This window comes from Grampus griseus (genome assembly GCF_964374135.1).
Source record: "Grampus griseus genome assembly, chromosome: 1".
Lineage (NCBI taxonomy): Eukaryota > Metazoa > Chordata > Mammalia > Artiodactyla > Delphinidae > Grampus > Grampus griseus.
Window position 1 is genome coordinate 167,344,879 of NC_139017.1, and position 22,177 is coordinate 167,367,055.

The 22,177-nt window shown below is 36.8% G+C and overlaps 1 protein-coding gene across 14 annotated transcripts in view; it reads left to right on the forward strand.

Annotated features, from left to right (window-relative positions):
- The window catches only part of EIF4G3 (eukaryotic translation initiation factor 4 gamma 3), a 367,019-nt gene that overhangs the window by 269,301 nt on the left and 75,541 nt on the right, over positions 1-22,177 (forward strand). For 8 of the 14 annotated variants that reach the window (XM_082654532.1, XM_082654527.1, XM_082654533.1 and 5 more), the window contains 6 exons: positions 4,850-4,938; positions 9,458-9,704; positions 12,409-12,542; positions 14,254-14,373; positions 14,766-14,876; positions 20,007-20,177. In XM_082654532.1, coding sequence (XP_082510658.1) covers positions 4,850-4,938; positions 9,458-9,704; positions 12,409-12,542; positions 14,254-14,373; positions 14,766-14,876; positions 20,007-20,177 — 872 coding nt within the window. The remainder of the gene's footprint in view (positions 1-4,849; positions 4,939-9,457; positions 9,705-12,408; positions 12,543-14,253; positions 14,374-14,765; positions 14,877-20,006; positions 20,178-22,177) is intronic. The other 6 variants (XM_082654535.1, XM_082654536.1, XM_082654539.1 and 3 more) reach the window with 1 other exon arrangement.

A 22,177-nucleotide genomic window follows, 5' to 3' on the forward strand; every position in this document is an offset into this window, starting at 1 on the left:
ATTGATCCCTTGATCATTATGTAGTGTCCTTTGTTGTCTCTTGTAACATTCTTTATTTTAAAGTCTGTTTTATCTGATATGAATATTGCTATCCCAGCTTTCTTTTGATTTCCATCTGCATGGAATATCTTTTTCCATCCCCTCACTTTCAGTCTGTATGTGTCCCTAGGTCTGAAGTGGGTCTCTTGTTGACAGCATATATATGGGTCTTGTTTTTGTATCCATTCAGCGAGCCTACGTCTTTTGGTTGGAGCATTTAATCCATTCATCTTTAAGGTAATTATCGATATGTATGTTCCTGTTAACCATTTTCTTAATTGTTTTGGGTTTGTTTTTGTAGGTCCTTTTCTTCTTTTGTGTTTCCCACTTAGAGAAGTTCCTTTAGCATTTGTTGTAGAGCTGGTTTGGTGGTGCTGAATTCTCTTAGCTTTTGCTTGTCTGTAAAGCTTTTGGTTTCTCCATCAAATATGAATGAGATCCTTGCTGGGTAGAGTAATCTTGGTTGTTGGTTCTTCCCTTTCATCACTTTAAGTGTATCATGCCACTCTCTTCTGGCTTGTAGAGTTTCTGCTGAGAAATCAGCTGTTTAACCTTATGGGAGTTCACTTGTATGTTATTTGTCATTTTTCCCTTGCTGCTTTCAATAATTTTTCTTTTTCTTTAATTTTTGCCAATTTGATTACTATGTGTCTTGGCGTGTTTCTCCTTGGGTTTATCCTGCCTGGGACTCTCTGCTCTTCCTGGACTTGGGTGGCTATTTCCTTTCCCATGTTAGGGAAGTTTTCGACTATAATCTCTCCAAATATTTTCTCGGGTCCTTTCTCTCTCTCTCTTCTCCTTCTGGAACCCTTATAATGCGAATGTTTTTGCGTTTAATGCTATCCCAGAGATCTCTTAGGCTGTCTTCATTTCTTTTCATTCTTTTTTCTTTATTCTGTTCTGTGGCAGTGAATTCCACCATTCTGTCTTCCAGGTCACTTATCCGTTCTTCTGCCTCAGTTATTATGCTATTGATTCCTTCTAGTGTATTTTTCATTTCAGTTATTGTATTGTTCATCTCTGTTTGTTTGTTCTTTAATTCTTCTAGATGTTTATTCTTTAATTCTTCTAGGTCTTTGTTAAACATTTCTTGCATCTTCTCGATCTTTGCCTCCCTTCTTTTTCCGAGGTCTTGTATCATCTTCACTATAATTATTCTGAATTCTTTTTCTGGAAGGTTGCCTATCTCCACTTCATTTAGTTGTTTTTCTGGGGTTTTACCTTGTTCCTTCATCTGGTATATAGCCCTCTGCCTTTTCTTCTTGTCTATCTTTCTGTGAATATGGTGTTTGTTCCACAGGCTGCAGGATTGTAGTTTTTCTTGCTTCTGCTGTCTGCCCTCTGGTGGATGAAGCTATCTAAGAGGTCTGTGCAAGTTTCCTGATCCCGTTTGTTTATTAAAACCCAGTGATTAAACTTGTCTGTGTCCCAAATATTTTTCAGAATTTATATATTAGTCATTTCATAAAAAGAGCTCTGAGGGAAAACATTTTCCTGCCAATAATGTAAAAATTTGCAAAAATCTTGAAATCATAGCATTGCTCTACTGTTGGAATTTACTTATTCTGTATTTTAAAGTAGTAGAAATTCAGTGTGCCTCTAAGAGTTGAATTCTCATAGAGAGTTGGGGAGGCTCCTTTAAGCATCTCTAAATTCAGGTAATTATGAATCTCGTCCAGAGATTGTCACTTTTCCTGTGGTGCTTAATGCAAGACAAGGGGGAGAGAATTTGTCTTTGTCCTGGGAATGTTGGTAGTACCTCTTGTAACAGAGAGCTGCTGTCATTTGTTCAGTCAACAAATTTGAATGCCTATCCTGTGTAAGGAAGTCTGCTTGGCACTGTGGATGGTGCCTTAAGGAATATTTTAAGTAGAAGTATAACCAGTCAAATCAATTCTTTAGAGAGACCATAATTCAGGCAGTACTGCACGTGATATGTTAAAATAAGAAAATGGAGGCAGTGACTTGAGACCATCTCTTGTTAACTCAGTGCAGTAGTAAGGGCCTAATTAAGGTATAGGCGTTGGGAATGGACCAGAAAGGAAAGAACAAATCTGAGACAGTATGTTAAATTTACTTCCCTTCTTCTAGCTAACTTGGTATTAATTGTCCTTTAAATCTGGCAGTTGGTGTTTCTGTCTCTGTGTCTCTCCCTCCCTTGCTTCCTCCCGCCTACCTCTTCTTCTCCCTACTCTACCACACCAAAGGTTACTGCACCTCTCCATCAGTAATGGTGGGAGAGGGTTAGTATATCACAGTCTCACTAGACACTAGGTGTGTATCTGTGTCCAGTTTTTCAAAGGACTGAGTATCTCCTAAAGAGGTGTGTGCTTTCTCTCAGCTCTTTTTGTGAATTATTGCTTTAAATCAAAACTTTAACCACTTGAATAGAGTAACGGTTCTTGCTGTGTACGCAGCTAATTTTTGAAAAGCATGTTGTATGTGTTATGTTACCCATGGAAGAAATGTTTTGTCTGATGTTTGGGGTTGGGTACATTTGATACAGTTTTGAAGGAAAGTTTGTCTACATCTTTGGTTTTTTTGTTAAGAGGAAACTACTCCTGAGTTTGTGTTTCGTCTTAACAAATCCTCCAGAAAGTAGTCTTCCCCTTTTCCATGAATGGAAATTAGAGCTGAATTCATGCATATATGAAACAAAATGTTAATTTAAATGTACAGTTTCCTCAAACCCTCTATAGCTCTTAAAAAGGATTCTTCTGTGGATGCAGAATTAATCAGAAGCATTTCAGAGAGATGCATATAAAATGGACTGGTTATATAAAATCAGAAGATTCATAAAAATTGAAAAGAGACCACCACATACCACATACATGAATACATGAATATACATATTCATCATAAGACTATGAGGCAACAGCGAATTTAAACCCACCCATAGTTACCATAATCTGAGTTCCATACTTCGAGAAAATTATTTACCTTGGTAGGCCACAAAGGAAGAATAACAGTTGGTCTAATAATGCTTTATTGTTCCTTATGGTCTGTGAAGGGAAGGCTAAAGACAAATTGGTTTGAGGTGTGTGTAACAAAGGAGATTTACAACGTATTTTTATGACGGTGCAGTAATTTTGAGAAGATGGTTAAATGTCTCCTTTTCCATGTTCCCCAGACCAGTGTGAGTGTTTATATTCTACTGTTCTTCCAAAAAAGATTTGAACCTGCCCCAGAGAGATTAGTTGGTTTAGTCTCAATGAGATCTTTTATTTCTATAAGGAATCAGAGTGGATGGTTCCCTTCAGCTTTGTGTTTATTCCTTTTGTGGGATCCTTTTAATATATTCTATTTGCTGTGTGATGTTTAAATTATCATTAAATTGTACATCCAAGTGTTGAATGATTCTGTGGAATTTGTAAGCCAAATAAAATTTTAAAAATCCTTTGTAAGCTTAACTTTCCACCTAAAACTTCTGGTACAATAGAATAATTCAATAAAAATTATGTTTCTGCGAATTCCCTGGCAGTCCAGTGGTTGGGACTAGGTGCTCTCACTGCTGGGGCCCCAGGTTCGATCCCTGGTCTGGGAACTAAGATCCGGCAAGCTGTGTGGCATGGCCAAAAAGAAAAAAAAAAATTATCTGTTTCTTCCTTAATTTTCACCCCAGCAGTATGAAAGGGTAGGCAACAGTACTGATGTGAAGTGAGAACTGAATGTTGTAGAAGTGCTGCCTATCTAATGAAATCTTAATCAAAGTATCCTTTTGTTGTCTAGAAAGCTTTTTTATATATTTATTTGTTTGTTTATTTATTTAATTCTTTTGGCTGCTCCGGTTGCGGCACACAGATCTTTGCTGCGGCATGTGGACTCTTAGTTGAGGCATGCGTGTGGGTTCTAGTTCCCTGACCAGGGATCGAAACTGGGCCCCCTGCATTAGGAATGCGAGTCTTACCCACTGGACCACCAGGGAGTTGCCTAGAAAGCTTTTTAAAACAGAATCTGGGGACTTCCCTGCTTGCACAGTGGTTAAGAATCCACCTGCCAATACAGGGGACATGGGTTCCATCCCTAGTCCAGGAAGTTCCCACATGCCACACAGCAACTAAGCCCATGCGCCATAACTACTGAGCCTGCGCTCTAGAGCCCAGGAGCCACAACTGCTGAGCCCACGTGCCGCAACTAATGAAGCTGGTGCACCTAGAACCTGTGCTCCGCAACAAGAGAAGCCTCTGCAATGAGAAGCCCACACACCACAACGAAGAGTAGCCCCCACTCGCCGCCAACTAGAGAAAGCCTGTGCACAGCAACGAAGACCCGAAATATGGCCAAAAATAAATAAAATGTTTTTAAAAATCATTAAGAAAAAAACAGAATCTGGAATTTAATATTTTTTGTGGCTTAAAGGAACCTTAGATATCTTCTAATCTTACTCTTATACTTTATAGTTGAATATGCTGGTGCCTGAGAAGTGTGACTTGCTTATGATCACATAGTTGATTAACAGCAGAACCAGGCCCAAGTCTAGAATTGGCTGGTAGGGCAGTTTCTTATATACATACTCAACTCATACTGAATTATGTACCTCAGTATGTCCTAACCTTGAAATAGGAGGAACTTAGGCCACTGGTTGAAGGCCATATGAACTGATGTGACCAATTTGTGCCTAAGACATTTGCCATTGCAATCTTTGGGCCACACACAGCTACTCAGTTCTTCACTTTATCATCCATCTATCTCCTCAGTGTGGAGGAAGCCCTCTTTTTGTCTGCTAAATTTGAACACGGGTATCATTTTTAGACCTAATATTTCCAAACTTTGCAGTGGGAAGTAATGGCAGTCTGCTTTTCTGTTTCAGCTCAGACAGCTATAACTGCACCAAAGACGTGGAAGAAACCAAAAGATCGGACCCGAACCAGTGAAGAGGTGTTAGAGGCAGAATCGGAGGTAAGGGGCAGCAGTAAATCTCTTCAGCTCATCTTCAGAACAGTGGTGCCATTTCCTAAAACAAGTGTGGGTTTGTAACTTTTTCTTGAGATACTGTTTTCCAAGCAAATATATCAAGCTCAGGGTCTGATTTTTTTTTTTTAATCCATTTACAGAATTTTTAAAAGATTGTTAATAGCGTGTTCAGTTTCGTTGAATTCTTGTCTCTGTTTCAAAATACCTCTTCTCAAGTGGCAAAAATAAGTATTGTTTATTTTTTTTCCTTATATTAAGCAGATGGGAAGACTAATCTGGTTTTTTAAAAACAGGGTTATTTTCAAATACCTATTAGCAGTGCTGGTGGAAATCATCAGATATATTTTAAGGAAATTGATTTTCAATCTGTTGTCTTTTACCTGCATCCCAGGAATATAACTTTTCACATATGGTTTGTCTATTTGAACTAAGCCGTGCCAGATTTCGCTGTAGGGTACAACACACCAGGTCCAGGACATGATGTGAGGAAGAATCAAGAGCAGATTCAGTCCTAAGGAGTGCTCTACCAATTTCATAGTCTCTAATCTGAGTATCCTTAGTCTTATGTACTGAAGCTTTTAATGAAGAGTAATATAAACAATCTCTATGTTGCTTTTTTCTTCTTGAGCTCTTCTTGTATCTACTTTATGAAAATAATTTTCATTGAATGTTTAAGATAACATTAAAATGTAGAAATTACTTTAAAATAACTTTAAATGCATTTATTTCATAAAACTTTTCTAGCTAGTTATAATTCTTACCCCTTCAGGCAGCTCACAGTACCCCTTTGTTACTTCTCCCTGTCCTGTCATTGTTCGTACATGATGCTCGGTTGATGTCACAGTTAGTCCCATAGCAACCACTAAAATGTTTCATGGGAGTGATTTCATTATGGTTATCATGGCGTAAGAACTGGCAATAAAGTTATAGAGGTGCAAATAGTTGCTACACTCCTTCTGCAACTGAACAAGAAAATGTTGCTCCTACAAAGAATAAAATACCTTCCAGAGGCAGGAGAATAGCATACATTCCTGGTATGGCTGTAAGAGCTTCACAGACTGGTTTCTCTTTAGATTCAGCTGTTATTTATTCACTTTGTTCTGTTATACTTTGTGTTTCTTTTCCCTGTGGCTGTTTTTCAAAGCATTATTGAATATTAAATGGGTGGGTCACTATTCCTGTGCCTCCAGGTATTCATCCTCATCTTCAGGTCGGGGTTGACAAACTTCTCCTGTAATGGTCCAGATGGTAAAGTAACTATCAGGCTTTGTGGATTGTATGATCCCTGTCACAATTTCTCAACTCTGCTGCTATAGCCCAAAAGCAACCGTAGACAATGTGCAAATTAATGAGTGGCTGTATTTCAGTAAAAGTTTATTGAAATTTGAATTTCATATAATATTCACGTATCATAAAATATTCTTCTTTGAAATGTTTTTCCACCATTACAAGTGTAAAAACCATCCTTACCTTGCACACTATACAAAAACAGGTGAGGAGCCAGATTTGGCCCACGGGCCATAGTTTGCTAAAACCTGCTTTAGATTGTTATTCTTCATACAGAAGAACTGTTTGGACTCATTTTGAACCAATCCCTTTTTTCTTAACCTTATAGTTTAAAAGTGTAATAAAAAGATATTTGGTCATTTGCACACAGACTTTGTCCAGAAATCCTATTCCCTTGTCTTTCCTAAAATTGAGCATTTACTGGAGTAGTTTAGTAAATATTGGTTGTCACTGTCTTCATTTTTCACTGATCATCAAGGTCTTCTTCTCTTAGATTTTTCTCAGCCTTTAAAAGAATGTGTTTTAGATATCAGCATATTTTAGGTTATATATTGAGTTGTTACATCATTGCAAGTACTTAACCAAATTCTTTAAATTATACCCTAGAGGGCTTCCCTGGTGGCGCAGTGGTTGAGAGTCCGCCTGCCGGTGCAGGGGACACAGGTTCATGCTCCGGTCCGGGGGGATCCCACATGCCGTGGAGCGGCTGGGCCCATGAGCCATGGCTGCTGGGCCTGCGCGTCTGGAGCGTGTGCTCCGCTACGGGAGAGGCCACGGCAGTGAGAGGCCCGTGTACCGCAAAAAAAAAAAAAAAATTATAGCCTAGAAAGGTAGCTTGAAGGATGATTCATCTTAAAATTGTTAGTCAGGGCATCCTAAAATTTACTTTAAATTTTTAGAATATTTCATTGATTGTTACATATGTAGTTGTCAATCTGATTTTCTAGCACTTTAAAAACTCGTGCATTAAGCAGGCAGTTTTGTCAACTAAATTCTTGTTTTAGTAAGTTCCTATAAAAGTTTCTGCTTTGACAGTCTGGCCAATAAAGTGTTTTCTTTTTTCAATCTGGTTTTCTGGGTAAACAACTGAAGAACTGTTAGACATTTACAAACTAATTGAGCAGAGCTCCATCCTGCTGAAGGAAAAATAATCATAAATATTTAATGCAGCAGTTTTTTTGTGGATTCCCTTGAAAAATATCCCTTCTAATAATGTGCCTCCGACGCCTCATTGATTCTTTGTGCTCTGAATTACGGTTTGTCATTCATGGACCAAGTTTCTTTATAATTTTTTTTCCAGTTAGAAGTTGACTTTCTAAATAATGCATCCTCTGTTTATATCTAATAGATTGTCTGTTGTTGTTGGTTTTAGGTACAGAGAAGATGACTCTAAATTTTTTTCTCTAAAGCAGCATTTTTTCACACTTTACAGGATCTGTATGAGTTCTATATGATTGTATAATGTAGTTATACTGCTCTGTAATAAGTTTAAGTACCATTTACAGACTCACATGCCAGATTATTAAAGATCTTCTTGATGGCCTGTACTTAATTATGAGGTGGTATGACAAGGTTGTTTTGAATTTAGACTATAGTAGAGTATAGAATAAGAAAAAGTGAGGCTGCTAATTCATTATTCAAACTTGGTAGATCAGTTTCTTCTCAAAGTATAAAAGATGCCTCACTGGGCTTCCCAGGTGGTGCGGTGGTTGGGAGTCCGTCCGCCTGCCGATGCAGGGGACGTGGGTTCGTGCCCCGGTCCGGGAGGATCCCACATGACGCGGAGCGGCTGGGCCCGTGAGCCATGGCCGCTGAGCCTGCACGTCCGGAGCCTGTGCTCTGCAACGGGAGAGGCCACAGCAGTGAGAGGCCCACATACTGCAAAATAAAAAAAAAAAAAAGCCTCACTTTTTGCCATGTTTTATAAAAATAAATCATTTTTGTCTTTTATTTTCTTGGAATTTTTATGTCTGTCTTTCTTTTGATGGTTTCTGTGCTCTTCCTGTTGGAAGAACAAGGGAGGGAGAGAGAGAGAGAGAGAGAAGGGAGTGTATTTGCGTGAATTTTTTATTTCCATTTTAGAAACAAGGCCTGAAAACCATCTGTTTCTATTGATAACATTTTAAAATTTAGCGTCTTTTCCCCATGATCTGATTTTAGTAGAAGAAAATTTATTAGTATCATATCTGTTATAATACTTAATAACTAAGTAGGGTTTGTAACTCTTTAATTAAAAATTTTTTTTTCATAAATCAGTTGGGGTGACTACTTCCTGGTGTGTATGACATCCTTTTATACCATCCTCTGTTCAGCCAATTCAGTAGAGCCCCTAATTTGGCTCTCCTAGTGTGAATTTATCCACTGGAATTTGTGGTAAATTGCTGTTTCCTCTGAGAGCTTCTTCCAAAGGATTGTTTTCAGAGTGCTTCCCTTTGAAAAAGAAAGACTTAAAGTTCATTGAGACCTTCGCCTCAGGGAGTTTTGAGGGCTGATATAGCCCTTAAGAATTACTTTTTTTTTTTTTTTTGGATCTGAAACTGAGATGGTCAAAAATAATCTGGTGAATAATTTTAATTCTATTTTGCCTTTTAAAAATAGGATGCACTGGAACCCAGATTTCTCCCTGGGGGAATATATTCCAAGCGTTTTTCTATGTATAATTTGAACAAGGTCACAATCTCAGAGAATCCTAAGAACCAATAAACAAAATAGATTTTAACTAACAAGTGTCCTCCTTGTTACATGTGAGCGATGGTCAGCTTTGTGGGACTTAAACATATTTTAAACTATTCATTGAACTCTATTTCACGGCCAGAGGACAGCACAAAAAATACCCTCTAGTGTGTTTCTTTTTATATTTGCTGAGCTTTAGTGGCAAGGGTAATAGTGCTTGATATAGATTCTGACTAGAACTCCTTCATGTCCATCAAGTTCCAAGGATTAACAGTTCTTTCCTTTTTAACCTTCGGTATATTTAGATTTCATTAGTCATGTTAAAGCATTTCAGTAGCCATTTGAATTGTCTGCTTTATCCCAGGACATGAAATGAGAAAAGTGTTTTAAATAAACTTACCATTTTAGTACCATATGCTGAACACAGACATCCTTATCTTGAGTGACATGTTTTCCTATGCTTTTTGAGGGGATAAATGTGGGTCTTCCTGTGTATTTACACACAGTGAAAAGAATATAACCTCTGTGTTCACTTATGCTTTAGCGTAAAGCAGAAGAGGAGCTTTCAGGTGACAAAGTACTTGAATCTGAACAGGATAAAATGAGCCAAGGGTTTCATCCTGAAAGAGACCCCTCTGACCTAAAAAATGTGAAAACTGTGGAAGAAAATGGAGAAGAAGCTGAGCCTGTACGTAATGGTGCTGAGAGTGTTTCTGAGGGTGAAGGAATAGATGCTAATTCAGGCTTCACTGATAGTTCTGGTGAAGGGGTCACATTCCCATTTAAATCAGGTAAGTTTATCTGTCTTCCTGTGTATGTCTTTCCTTCTCTCCTTCACTCTACTGCAACTTAGAGAAATGTTGCCTCCTTATGAAGAAATATTGGATGGAAGGAAGAGGCTCATCACAATGTAATATTTACAGAATAGATAAGCAGGCGGGCGTTAGTAGCTAGCAAATCCAGAGAGTCTTATGTTGGCGGAAGTGATATCTGATGCTGGTATTCTGCTTTCACTGGCATTGGAGGAGCAGCTGGCAAAGGAAATCAGTGCTAGGTTGGTAGAATTCGACAAGAGAGATTTAATTTTTTCATTTTAATTGAAAGATATTTCAGATATGATGGCCGTGTTCCTTGAGATAGTGTACTTGTCATTTCACAAACCTTGAACTTAGTTTGTTGATAAAACTCACTCTGTAGAGCTGAACTTCAGTAGGCAGTTGGAAGCAGTAAGACTAAGTTATTAAGCACCTGTGGTATGGGACGTGCCCTATGAAATATGTGATAAACCTTAGAGGATCTTTCACCTTTAGGCACCGTCAAATGGCACTAAACCTCTGTCCTAATACTATATAAACCATGGTTGACTTTGAGATTTATGGATATTTGGTGTGGACGTGGGGGGAAAGGTAGAAAATTGGGGTTAGGTGAAAAGTTTTTCTTCGTCTGCCAAATCTGAAGTGATGTCTGCATGAGGTAGTGTTTGAATGTAAAATATCAGGCCTCAGAAATAGTCTCGACCAGTGCTTTTCCAACTTCTGGTTTTAACCCATTTAATAGGTTGTGAAATTAATTTAGTGAGTTATAACCAACATTTTTTAAAAAGGAGAAGAGAATAAAAATTGTCAGTGCATTACATGCACTACGGGAAGTATTGTTTTTTTAAGCTTTTCATTTCATTTATCTATGTGTGTGTTTGCTCAGAGTCATGAAATCACTATATTTCTTACTGTGAGTTGTAGTCAAAAATGTTTGAAAGCCATTGATCGATCGATCCCACCTTAATATACTGATCACTTAAATTTAGTGAAAACACTACCAGTGAACTGTACTCCTAATGGGCTTTATGAAATTGTATGGTTAAGCTATTGTAAATTTTGTTTAAATTTCTAAGCAATTCTTAGAAATTGTTAGAGCAAATGGCATTTGAATTAAATGTTTAATTAAGCATCGTTGGGTTTGGAGTTTATTACAGATTACAGTAATTGTGGGGTTTGGCTCAGATTTGAGGGGTAAAGTTTTAAAGCTCAATATACTGACATTTAAAGCTCAATGTACTGACACTTCTTCTAAAGATCCAGGCTTATACTGCCAAGCGCTTGGGCTACTACCAATCCTTGTTCAGGGATTGAAGGACTATTGTCATTTTTAGGACTGTATAAATTATCTTTTTATCCTTTAGTTTGGCAAGGAAAAAGTGCACAACTATAGACGCTAAGTATATTGATCAACTAACTGTCCTTTGCCCCAGTAATATATACTAGCAGTAATTGAGGAAAAGGGCAATTTAAAATTTAGATCCTAATAAACTGTATATATTTCAATAAATATAATATGGTAATAAAATATCTGTAAAATTCTCACAGACCATCAGTGAGTCTATGACCTGTATATTAGGAACCACTAATATGAAGAAGGATACAGTGTCCTGTCATGAAGTGATCTGGGGCCTGATTTTGATGAGTGTTTTGTTAATTAAAAGAAAAAACTGTGACTTGCTTTTATTATCCAATAAAAATTTCAAGAAATTCTCCAACTTTATATAATGATAGTAGGATTGTGAGTAATGATAGCTGAAACAATAGTCATAGTAGCAAAGTAAGTGCTGTGGCAAAGAACTAATTTAAAATTCATATTAAAGGGCTTCCCTGGGGGCGCCGTGGTTGAGAGTCCGCCTGCCGATGCAGGGGACACGGGTACGTGCCCCGGTCCGGGAAGATCCCACGAAGATCCCACATGCCGCAGAGCGGCTGGGCCCGTGAGCCATGGCCGCTGAGCCTGCGCGTCTGGAGCCTGTGCTCCGCAACGGGAGAGGCCACAACAGTGAGAGGCCCGCGTACCGCAAAAAAAAAAAAAAAAAAATTCATATTAAAAATATTAGCTAAGAATATGTTTAGTGATCAGGGAAAATAATCTATACACTGCTTAGACTTTTCAGAATCTTTAATAAATTATTTGCTTTTGTGTTTTACATCCTTTTACCTTTTTCTTTTTTCCCTCCAAAGTAACATTTCCAAGTGAACATACAAAGTATCCTTCTTTTTTAGGAAACCAAGAGTATTATTATGTACAAACTACTGGGTGTAAGATAGGCTACAGGATGTATTGTACAACATGAGGAATAGAGCCAATATTTTGTAATAACTGCAAATGGAGTATAACCTTTAAAAATTGTATTTAAAAAAAAGGCTTGGTAGTTTATTTAATGAGGATTATTACATGTCCCTGACCAAGGGCTGCTTAATGTATAAATGAAATGGTTCCTATAGCACCTTACTTCAGATTACTTTACTATTCAAAGGTATCCAGAAGGGGATAAAAGAACAAAAAACAGTTTAAATCTTTGTATGACATTTTCTGACTGAAGCTCAGTGTTTCCTTGGTGGCTTTGTTTGTATCTGATGAGATAAAGTAAAATATTGCAGTCAGCTTATACTCTAACTGGATATACATATAATGACCTTATAGACAGTTGTCTGCCTGCGTTCCTCTTTTTAGAATCCTGGAAGCCTGCTGATACTGAAGGCAAGAAGCAGTATGACAGGGAGTTTTTGCTGGATTTCCAGTTCATGCCAGCATGTATTCAGAAACCAGAGGGCCTGCCTCCCATCAGTGATGTGGTTCTTGACAAGGTAAGCTGAGCACTCAGGGAAAGCTATGTCTTTTTGGTGGGAACTGTTTTTAACTATCAGTGCAAATATGTGAAGTGTGAGCAATTCTCAGAAATTGTTAGAGCAAATGGCATTTGAATTAAATGTTTAAGCATTGTTGGGTTTGGGTTTATTATAGATTACAGTAATTGTGGGGCTTGGCTCAGATTTGAGGGGTAAAGTTTTAAACTTTATTGTCAGCTTGTTATGGCTATCTCCTAGGGATGTGGTAGAAACTGTGTCTGTTGGGCTAATATACCTATCTTTCCCCACTGTTCTAAAACCTCTATAGGGAATTAGAATGGTATTGAGGTTAGGTCAGAAACCTAGGAAAGTATTTGGCAGATCAAACTTAAGTGGGAGTTAACATAATTCAAACAGTGTATAACTCAAAATTTCCCTAAGAGATACTTAATAGGAGGATTAGTCTTTAACCTGTGCAAATAAATAGGCACCCTTTCTCTTTACATCTGTTCTTAATGGTGCATACAGAAAATTAGTCCAGTCAGTGTTTATTTCATCTGTTTATTAAAAGGTGTAAAGTCAGGTGTATATCAGCCCAAATAATTTCATGTAAATCAATGATGAACCAGTTCTGGTGACTAAGCTCTCATTTTATAGAGGAACTGTTAATCCCTAATTAAAGTGTAGACGGTAACTTTGTTACAGAATGAGATCCAGTTCTTATTGGGATTTCCAGCAGCTGCCTTTCCAGACCTTATTTATATTATTTTATTCTGTTATAGCAACAGATCTTTATATTTCTCTTGCTGAGTCCTCTCTGTTAGGTACTAACATGAGGACAGTTGAATGATTGGTGGTACTAATGTGAAACTACTTCAGTACCTCAGAGGGCAAGTTTTGTTATACCCACTGAATTAGATTATCATCTTAGAAGATATTCCTTCCTGTCTTCCTGCTTTATCTGTTTCTGACTTTGGCCAATCATGAGTTGATTTCTCACTGAGCTACTTAGCTTCGCTGAGTCTATAGTCACATTATACGCCTATACAAACCCAGATATCTCCGATTAACATGGCAGACAAAGTGAGATTTTTAACTGAGTCATCATAGGGAGTTCCCTGGCAGTCCAGTGGTTAGGACTCAGCACTTTCACTGCCAGGACCCAGGTTCAATCCCTGGTCAGGGAACTAAGATCCCGCAAGGGGCACGGCGCAACCAAGAAAAAAAAAAGAAAGAAAATTAAATGAGTCATCATACGTGAAACTTATCTCCTTTTGAGATTTGTTGTCCACTCAGAATACATCCTTTACTAACCATAAGTCAACAGCATCAAAACCAAAAGGAGCAGTACCAGGTTTCTTAGAGGCAAGTGCTTTGATGATCCTGGAAAAAGATTCCAAAATTTGGCCCTAGTTCATAAGTTCTCAAAATAGCTTGTCTTGTGCCATTCTACTGGTCCTAAGTGTCTAGTGAACCAATCCACTGATTGTCTAGCCTCCCCTTGGGAATTGTAGGCCTAATCATTCCCAGGGAACCAAAAAACCATCGTTGACTAAGGGCTCTGTGGCTAGCCCAGGAGGATCTATCAGGATTCAGATCAGACTCCCACTGGCTCGAAAAGCCAGTGCTTGTCTTTTCAGCTGACGTAACTTTTCAGTCTAAGTTTTTATCTTCGTGGCACTGAATGCTCTGGAACTTGTGTTAAGCTTTCCTTTGTTTCTTTGTGCAGATCAACCAACCCAAATTGCCAATGAGAACTCTGGATCCTCGGATTTTACCTCGAGGACCAGACTTTACTCCAGCCTTTGCAGATTTTGGAAGGCAAGCCCCTGGTGGAAGAGGTGTACCTGTAAGTGCAAGTTCCCTACAACCCAGTTAGTTAGAAACTGTCATAGACTTCATGTCATCTTGTCTAACGGCAAGAGAGCAAGCAGCTTTTATTCCTTGATTCTTCTAACCAAGAAGAAGAAGTAGGAAAGGCGAAGACTTTCCTTTCCATACTAATATTAAAACAAAGAAAGAATACACTTGAGTCATATTTACTTGAAAGAAGCTGGTCCGCATTAATTTGGTCTCGATTTTTTTTTCATATTTTTGCAGTTGAAAAGACCTGCAAATGGGTTGAAAATAGAGCCAACCTTGAATAGGATTCCTGTTCTGTCTTGAGGTGTCCTGATATGTATACTAGAGATCTCTGATGACATTCAGCTAATGGTCCTCTCTTTGTCTTTGTTTCTACAGATTTGCAAAGTGCAGAGCAGGCGTGGATTGCCAATTCTGGAACAGAGCAAAGCCCCAACTTGCACTCCACTGGAGATGTCTCACCCACCCCTGAGGAGCCTGCCTCTAGGGGTGTGCTGAATCTTTAAAAACAAACAAACAAAAAAACAGTAGTCTGTGGTGTTATATTTTCTGTTTTGCTCTTCTCATTTACTGTAGGTTGTGAAGTCAAAAATATGAAAAAACGATATGTACAAAAGAGTGCAGCTGGTGAACTGCACGTTGCCTTTACACCTCCAGTGGCAGGCTCTTCAGCGGTGGGAGTGGCATCACCAGTGGAGTTATGCTGGGGCGCTGCACTGTGCAGAATTTGGCAGGCTCTGCCTACTCCATGCTTTGTAGACTTACAGAAAGCATGGGGTAAAGTTGCCAGTGATGTGAATACCTCTTTTTCCCCAAGTTGGAATGGCATAGAGAACACTTAACCTGAAGTTCTGAAGGAGCTTGGGGTTTGATGTACATTTGTGGATCACCCTGTTTATACTACTTTACTTTATGTTTGTAAAAATAGTTTTATATAAGGTGACATTTTTTATTTCCCCATCACCTTTTTATTTCTGGAATGGCCACTTTTGAAACCTGCTTTGAAATAAGACTACACTGTCTGAAAACAATGACACTTGGTAGACATTTGAATTATTTGCCTGCAGCCAAACACTGATTGAAAATACTTGAAGGTCTACACCGTGTTGGAGGCTTTATACAGTAAAACCTACAGAAAATCTTAATTTGAAGCGTACTTTTTATTGAGCATCACCATCTGAAAGACCTCTGTGTGTATAATATTCTGTTCTCACACAGGTTTGAAGTTTAATGTTTATCTAATTTCTCTAATTACCAAATTAAAATTTTTTCTAAATTTTTGAATTTCCACACCAGAGAGTCTTAGAAAGCAGCTTTCTAGAAACCTTTTTATACCTTGTTTTTCAGCATTATTTCCCTTGTTGGTGGGTTAAATTTATATTTGTTAACGTTTGTTTTAGTTTTGGTTTCGGTTTATATCTTTGTTTTGCCAAACATTTGAAATAATGTTGATGCCATTTTGATTGTTCCCTGGTTGATATCTGTGGTTATCATGTTGCTCAGTTTTGTTCATATGTTAGTCACAGAAGATATGAATTCCGGCATCTCCTCTTCCCATGTATACTGTCGCTTTTCCTTATCAGCTTGCTATTGTCTAATAATCAGGTATAGCATAAAGGAAATACTATGAATTAAGAATAACTATATCTCTCTCAAAATACTGAAATTAGAAAAGGAGTTTTAAAAGTAACTATCACGATGTATGTTTGCCCAATAGTTTATGTGCCTGCATATATCAGATAAATGGGTTATTTGGTGCAAAGTAATGTGACAGGAAATGAGCCATTATCAATAATTTGTAGTGTCTCCAAAAAAATGTGCTTTGTTTAATTCACTTTCTTTGCATAGCTTTGTCATGTGCCACAAGCTAATTTTTAAGTGGAATTATTTTGATTAATCAGGGTAATATTAATATGTTAAGTCTTAATGCAAGTAATTATTCTTCCAACATCTCCCATAGCAAACAAACATTCTCCATGTAATTTGTCCAGCTTGCCTTGGTATATTGGTGAAGATAAAGATAGGAATTTTAAAGGATATGTATTATACATATCCTTTATATTATATATAATATAAAGGAACAATCAATAATGCTGCTTGGAAAAAACCAGCAGCCCTACTCTTCATAGTTTCTGGTTACATACAGCTTCCAAATTGGCTTATAAATAATTACCATGCAAAGATGTTAAGATCTACTAGGTATGCTTCTTAGAATAGCTTAATTTTCCAGGACTCCTGGTATAAATTTTCCTGCAACAGACTTGTTATAAAATAGTTTTAATGTGTAGCAATTGTTTTGGCGTCATATACAGTTACATACAATTTTTAAACATAAAGGTAGGTCTTTTGATGGGCAGTTAAGTGTATATCTGTTGGAAGCACCCAGGCAGTATCATCCCTCTGGTTTTTAAAAAATCAAATTACTTGGCTATTGTGGTGTTAATTTTAATAGTAATCTGTTGGCGGACATCACAGAAAGTGCCCCAGAAGAAATGTATTGAGAAAGGGCTGTGGACCTAGACTGGTAACTTGCCACTCATGTTCATTTTAACTAACTTTGAGATTCACTGAGCTGTTATAAAAATCCTAGGTGCAAAGAGGTTTCCTAAGCTCATATCATCCTTCCCTCTCTCTTAAAGGGACCCTTGGTTATCTCTCTTTAAAAAAATGCTAGAATGAATATTGGTCCTGTTTTCTTTGGTTATCCAGGTAAGCAGAAGAGTTTGAGTTTATAGTCTCTGAGTGAGATAGGAGCAATGTATATTAAATTCTACAGCAGAGATGTGTATAGTTTCTTATTTAATACATTTAAGAAAAAGAGTGGGTAAAAAATATTAAAATTTTTAGCTAACCTGAAAAAAATTGTGGCTCACTAGTTAGCCTCAAATTTTGACACTTCATTTTAGTTTTGACATTTGTGGACCCTGCACACATTATACCTCAAAGTTCCTCTTCTAGTCGTCAGTCAGGATTGTCCTTCAAGCAAAGAAACCAGGCTTTATTTCTTTGTATATATTCCATAACCCTCAGCACAGGATCCTAGATTTTGTTTGTATTTAGTAAATAAGTCATTCATTACATATGGTGCAACTTTTGAAAGATACTGTAAGTCTGACAATTTATATTAAGTTTTTCACACACAAAGGACACGAAATGTTTAAAGGTAGTTATACCAGTCTATATATCACTTTTGTAAAAGTTTCTTTTTTTCCTTTGGTATTGATGATAATACCTGATATCGTACCTAGTTTTTAAGGTCCTTTTACATGCCTTATTGTATCCTGTGATCCTCGTAATAACCTGTAGGTAAGATAAGCATTTAATATGTGAGAAAGTTTAAGTTCAACAAAGTTGAGACTTGCTTACAGTAACTTTGCTCATAAGTAGCAGAATTGTATTCAAGAGTCCACAATTCTTTTGTCTTCTAATCTGCCTCTTTTCTCCACTTCACCAGACAGTGAATCATTCTCAGAGCGTAAACATTCTCAGAGCATAAACATAAGAATGTTAGAGATTAATTAATCAAGGATGTTAAGCATTTATAAGAATAGTAATCTGTTGAGGACTCAGTATACTTAGGTAAATATTTGTGAACAGTATCTATCTTAGTTTTATCCAGAGATACAGATAAAGTTAAATTTGTCTTGGAAGGTTGCACGTGGATTATAATTTCAATTTTTTAATCCTAGACTAACATTTATATTATCTTTTCAAAACGTTTTTTCCTTTGAAACGCTGTTGTTATCTATTTAGTAATATTTCTCACATCTCTGTGCTGCTCGTTTGAAATTCACTCATATTACTCATATTACCTGTCTTGGGGCAGGTAAAGAGTTGTAGCGTAAATCATATTTACTTTTTAGAAATCTCAAACATTCATTGGTGTTTGCAGTATTTTTTTGGAAGTGGACGTTTTCTAACTTTATTCAAACATGATTAAAATTATATCCACAGATTATACTATGGCTCTTACATGATTTTGACATAACTACCTTTTATTACACCCACCAATCTTTGTTCTTGACAGATTTTTATGTGCAGATGCATTGATTAAGTTAAATGTCTTGTGATCTTTGAATTTTATCCAAACATTGAAAAAGATAGTAACCCACATGAATTAACACTAGAATATATCCTGAGTTATAAGAACCAGACAATACATGGTTTACAACCTTTTCTTAACAGAATTCTTTTGCCTGAGCTACCATATCAAGGTTTCAGTAGTGTCTGGTTTAGCAGCTGTTCCCTGTTGGTACTTTTCTAGTATGGTGATCCTCTTTACTTCTCTCTCAGTTACGCCATGCGTGGTACCTCTGGGTTTATTTGACCTCAGCTTTTTCAGGTTTATGAAATAGTCTTAAGATCATATCATCAGTACCAAGTCTTTAGCTGGATGTATTTGACAAGATTGCTGTGTATTGTCCAGAAATTCTAAGTTTTGATCCTGATACATCCTTGATACTGCTGTTTCTAATTAGGGCAGATGGTAAAGGGTAAGAGAATAATTAATTCTGAGGTAAGACATGTGTAAAGGCTTTGAAGCTTATCAAAGGCCTCAGACCATGTCTCTTAGAATGTGTCTTTATATATAAAGCATGACCTTTAAATTTCTACTTAAAGGGTAGTGTTGGGACATTAAGTGAGATATGATTCTGGTCTATATGTCTTGTGTGAAGTTTTTTTTTTTTCTTTCCTTTTGAAACCTAATTGCAATATTTACTCATCGTTTAGAGAATGACATGTTAGAAAAAGTAAAGGCTGTCAGTATGCTACAGATCTGGGAGGAGCAGAACTTATTATCAACCCAAATATTTAATCGTGAAAAAGTATTTCCAGGCATTTAGAGTAGCAACAATTATGAATATTTTAATACACAGAATACAACTTTTAACTTACCATTGCTCTTACAGTAACAATTTTTAATTTGATGACCAGTGTGACATGCTAGCATATATTGGTTTTAACAGATTGAGTATAGTGGGACTCTAGAAGGAACAAAGAGTTGACAAAGAAAGGAAGGCATTTTTTTCAGAGAGCAATTTAGTTGGATTTCATTAATAATAGAAGGAAGACTTGTGTTAGTATTTCTGACCCAGCAAACTTTGAGGGATCCATTTAGATCTACAGTCAGGCTGGCTGTCTATGCTATAGATAGTTTTCATGGTAAGAGTGTATTTGCATTTCACATGAAGTTTAGAGGCCCAGTTTTTGAAGCAGATTTGTAACTGTGATGATTTCTGCCTGTGAATTTTTGTAATTGTTCAAGTGACCAGTCTCAAGTCACATAACTAGTTGAAAAAAAAAAAGAAGATGCTTCAGTTAAGGGTAATCTTTTTTGTTAGGAATAACAGCTTTATCAAACATAATTTTCCATCACTTTAGTTATCTCATTTAGGATTTCATGGTCAAAAATTGTAGTGGTGTAATTGTAAATTACAGTGATGGCCTTCTAAGACATCCCCCTCCAAAAAAAAGATCACATCTAAATTGAATGCCTAGTACCCATCCTTGCATCCAGAAGTGTTTGGTGTGTTCATCAGTCCTGACTTGAGCAGCACAGCAGAGACAGTAAATTGTAAGTACTCTGTGTCGATATTATAAAAAATATTCTTGTTCTAGTTGTTGAATGTTGGACCACGGAGATCTCAACCTGGACAGCGAAGAGAACCCAGAAAGATCATCACAGTCTCTGTAAAAGAAGACGTGCACCTGAAAAAGGCGGAGAACGCCTGGAAGCCCAGCCAGAAACGAGACAGCCAAGCTGAGGATCCTGAAAACATTAAAACCCAGGTGAGAACAGAAGCACACTCTAACACGGTTTTGGACATAATGATATTGTTTTAATTTGTCTTTTTGCCCTGTTATTATATGTAGAGATTTTAGTTTAAGATTTTTTCTGATTTTTTTCATATTACAAGCATTATTCTAAAAGCTATCATAGATGCCAGCCACCTGCTGTTTTCTCTTGAAATTGCATTCGTGTGCTTTTCAAAGCAGACACTGTATTTAGAGGGCTCATGTATCATAGAATTCTGTCGTTCAGGTTTAGATCAATGTTTGCTTTTCTTAAAAATGTGTTTTTAGATTCTCAGTCATTACCCTGTGCTAGTCTAGTTAGTATATTACTTTATGTTTCATTTCTAATAAGTTAGAATTTAGAAACCCATCTTCTTCATAGTCTTTTGTAATAAAATTGAAGTCTTTGCATCTTTCTGTACATATCCTGCCCTCAGAACTCCTTAGGGTAAATTGAATGAATTCCTTTAATCCACACAAAATTATTTTTGTGTGTCAAATTATACAAAGTCTCTATTCTTCTTTTGCTGTACGCACAATGCCAGTTCCTATCCCTGGGTTACCTCTATTATATTCTTTGGATGTTTTTGATACTAATTAAGACACTAATTTGATACTAATTAAGATACTAATTTGATACTAATTAAGATGCTAATATAATGTATCTCATAGGGCGTTGTGAAGATTAAATGAAGCAGTATAAAGCACTTGGCAGGTTCCTCGAGCCCAGTTACGTACTTAGTGTGATAATGTTCCTGGGAAAGAGATGTGCCTTACAAATCCCGATTTTGATTGAGCACACACAGAGCCCCATACATAGTAGATACTCAGTAAATACTTGTTAAACAGTATGCTAACCAGCAAAGTTGTTCATACAAAGTCAGGACCAAAATGAACTGATCCAACACAAAGCCATGTTGTCCAACCTTAATTGGCTGCTTGCCTTTGTTCATCTTTCTAGTAATTGCCCCAGACATTTGTCCCTACGTACATCCTTCTCCAGATTCACTAAAATCAAGTACCTAATCTTTCCTCCATTTCTTCTCAATGTATCTCAACTTTTTTTTTTTTTAAAGCATCTCCTACATCCCTCCCTCCAGTCCCTCTGAGAATACTTAATGAATAGGGACCTAAAAGGTTTGCAAAGATAGTTAAAATTCCTGCTAAATCTTTATCATTGAAGATGAAAATACCTTGTTTTAATATTTAAGGCACTTGTATTAGTGCCGTATTTCATTAGATTCTTACAACACCTATGAAGGAAGGAATAGATATTGTCTTTTTTCTTCTTCCTAGAAGACACTGAAGCTTTAAGAGATTGTTACTCACAGTGTTGTAGTTACTGAATAGTCTGTTTGTTGTGACTTGTAATCTGCCTCTTTACTCTGTAACAGAATTCTCCCCATGATTTTAATTTTTTATTGAAGTATGGTTGATTTACAATGTTGTGTTGGTTTCTAGTATATAGCAGAATGACTCAAATATATATGTGTGTGTGTGTGTGTTTGTATATCATACATATATTCTTTTTCATATTCTTTTCCATTATGGTTTATTATAGGATATTGAATATAGTTACCTGTGCTATACAGTAGGACCTTGTGGTTTATCTATTTTATATGTAGTAGTGTGTATCTGCTAATTCCAAACTCTCATTTATCCCTCCCCCACCCCCTTTCCTCTTTTGTAACCATAAATTTGTTTTCTATGTCTGTGAGTCTGTTCCTGTTTTGTAGATAAGTGCATTTGTGTCATATTTTAGATTTTACATCATATAAGTGATATCATATGGTATTTGTCTTTCTGACTTACTTCACTTAGTATGATAATCTCTAGGTCCATCCATGTTGCTGCAAATGGCATTATTTCATCCTTTTTTATGGCTGAGTAGTATTCCATTATATATATATATATATATATATATATATATATATATATATATATATATATATATATATATCTCACACATCTTCTTTATCCATTCATCTGTCGAT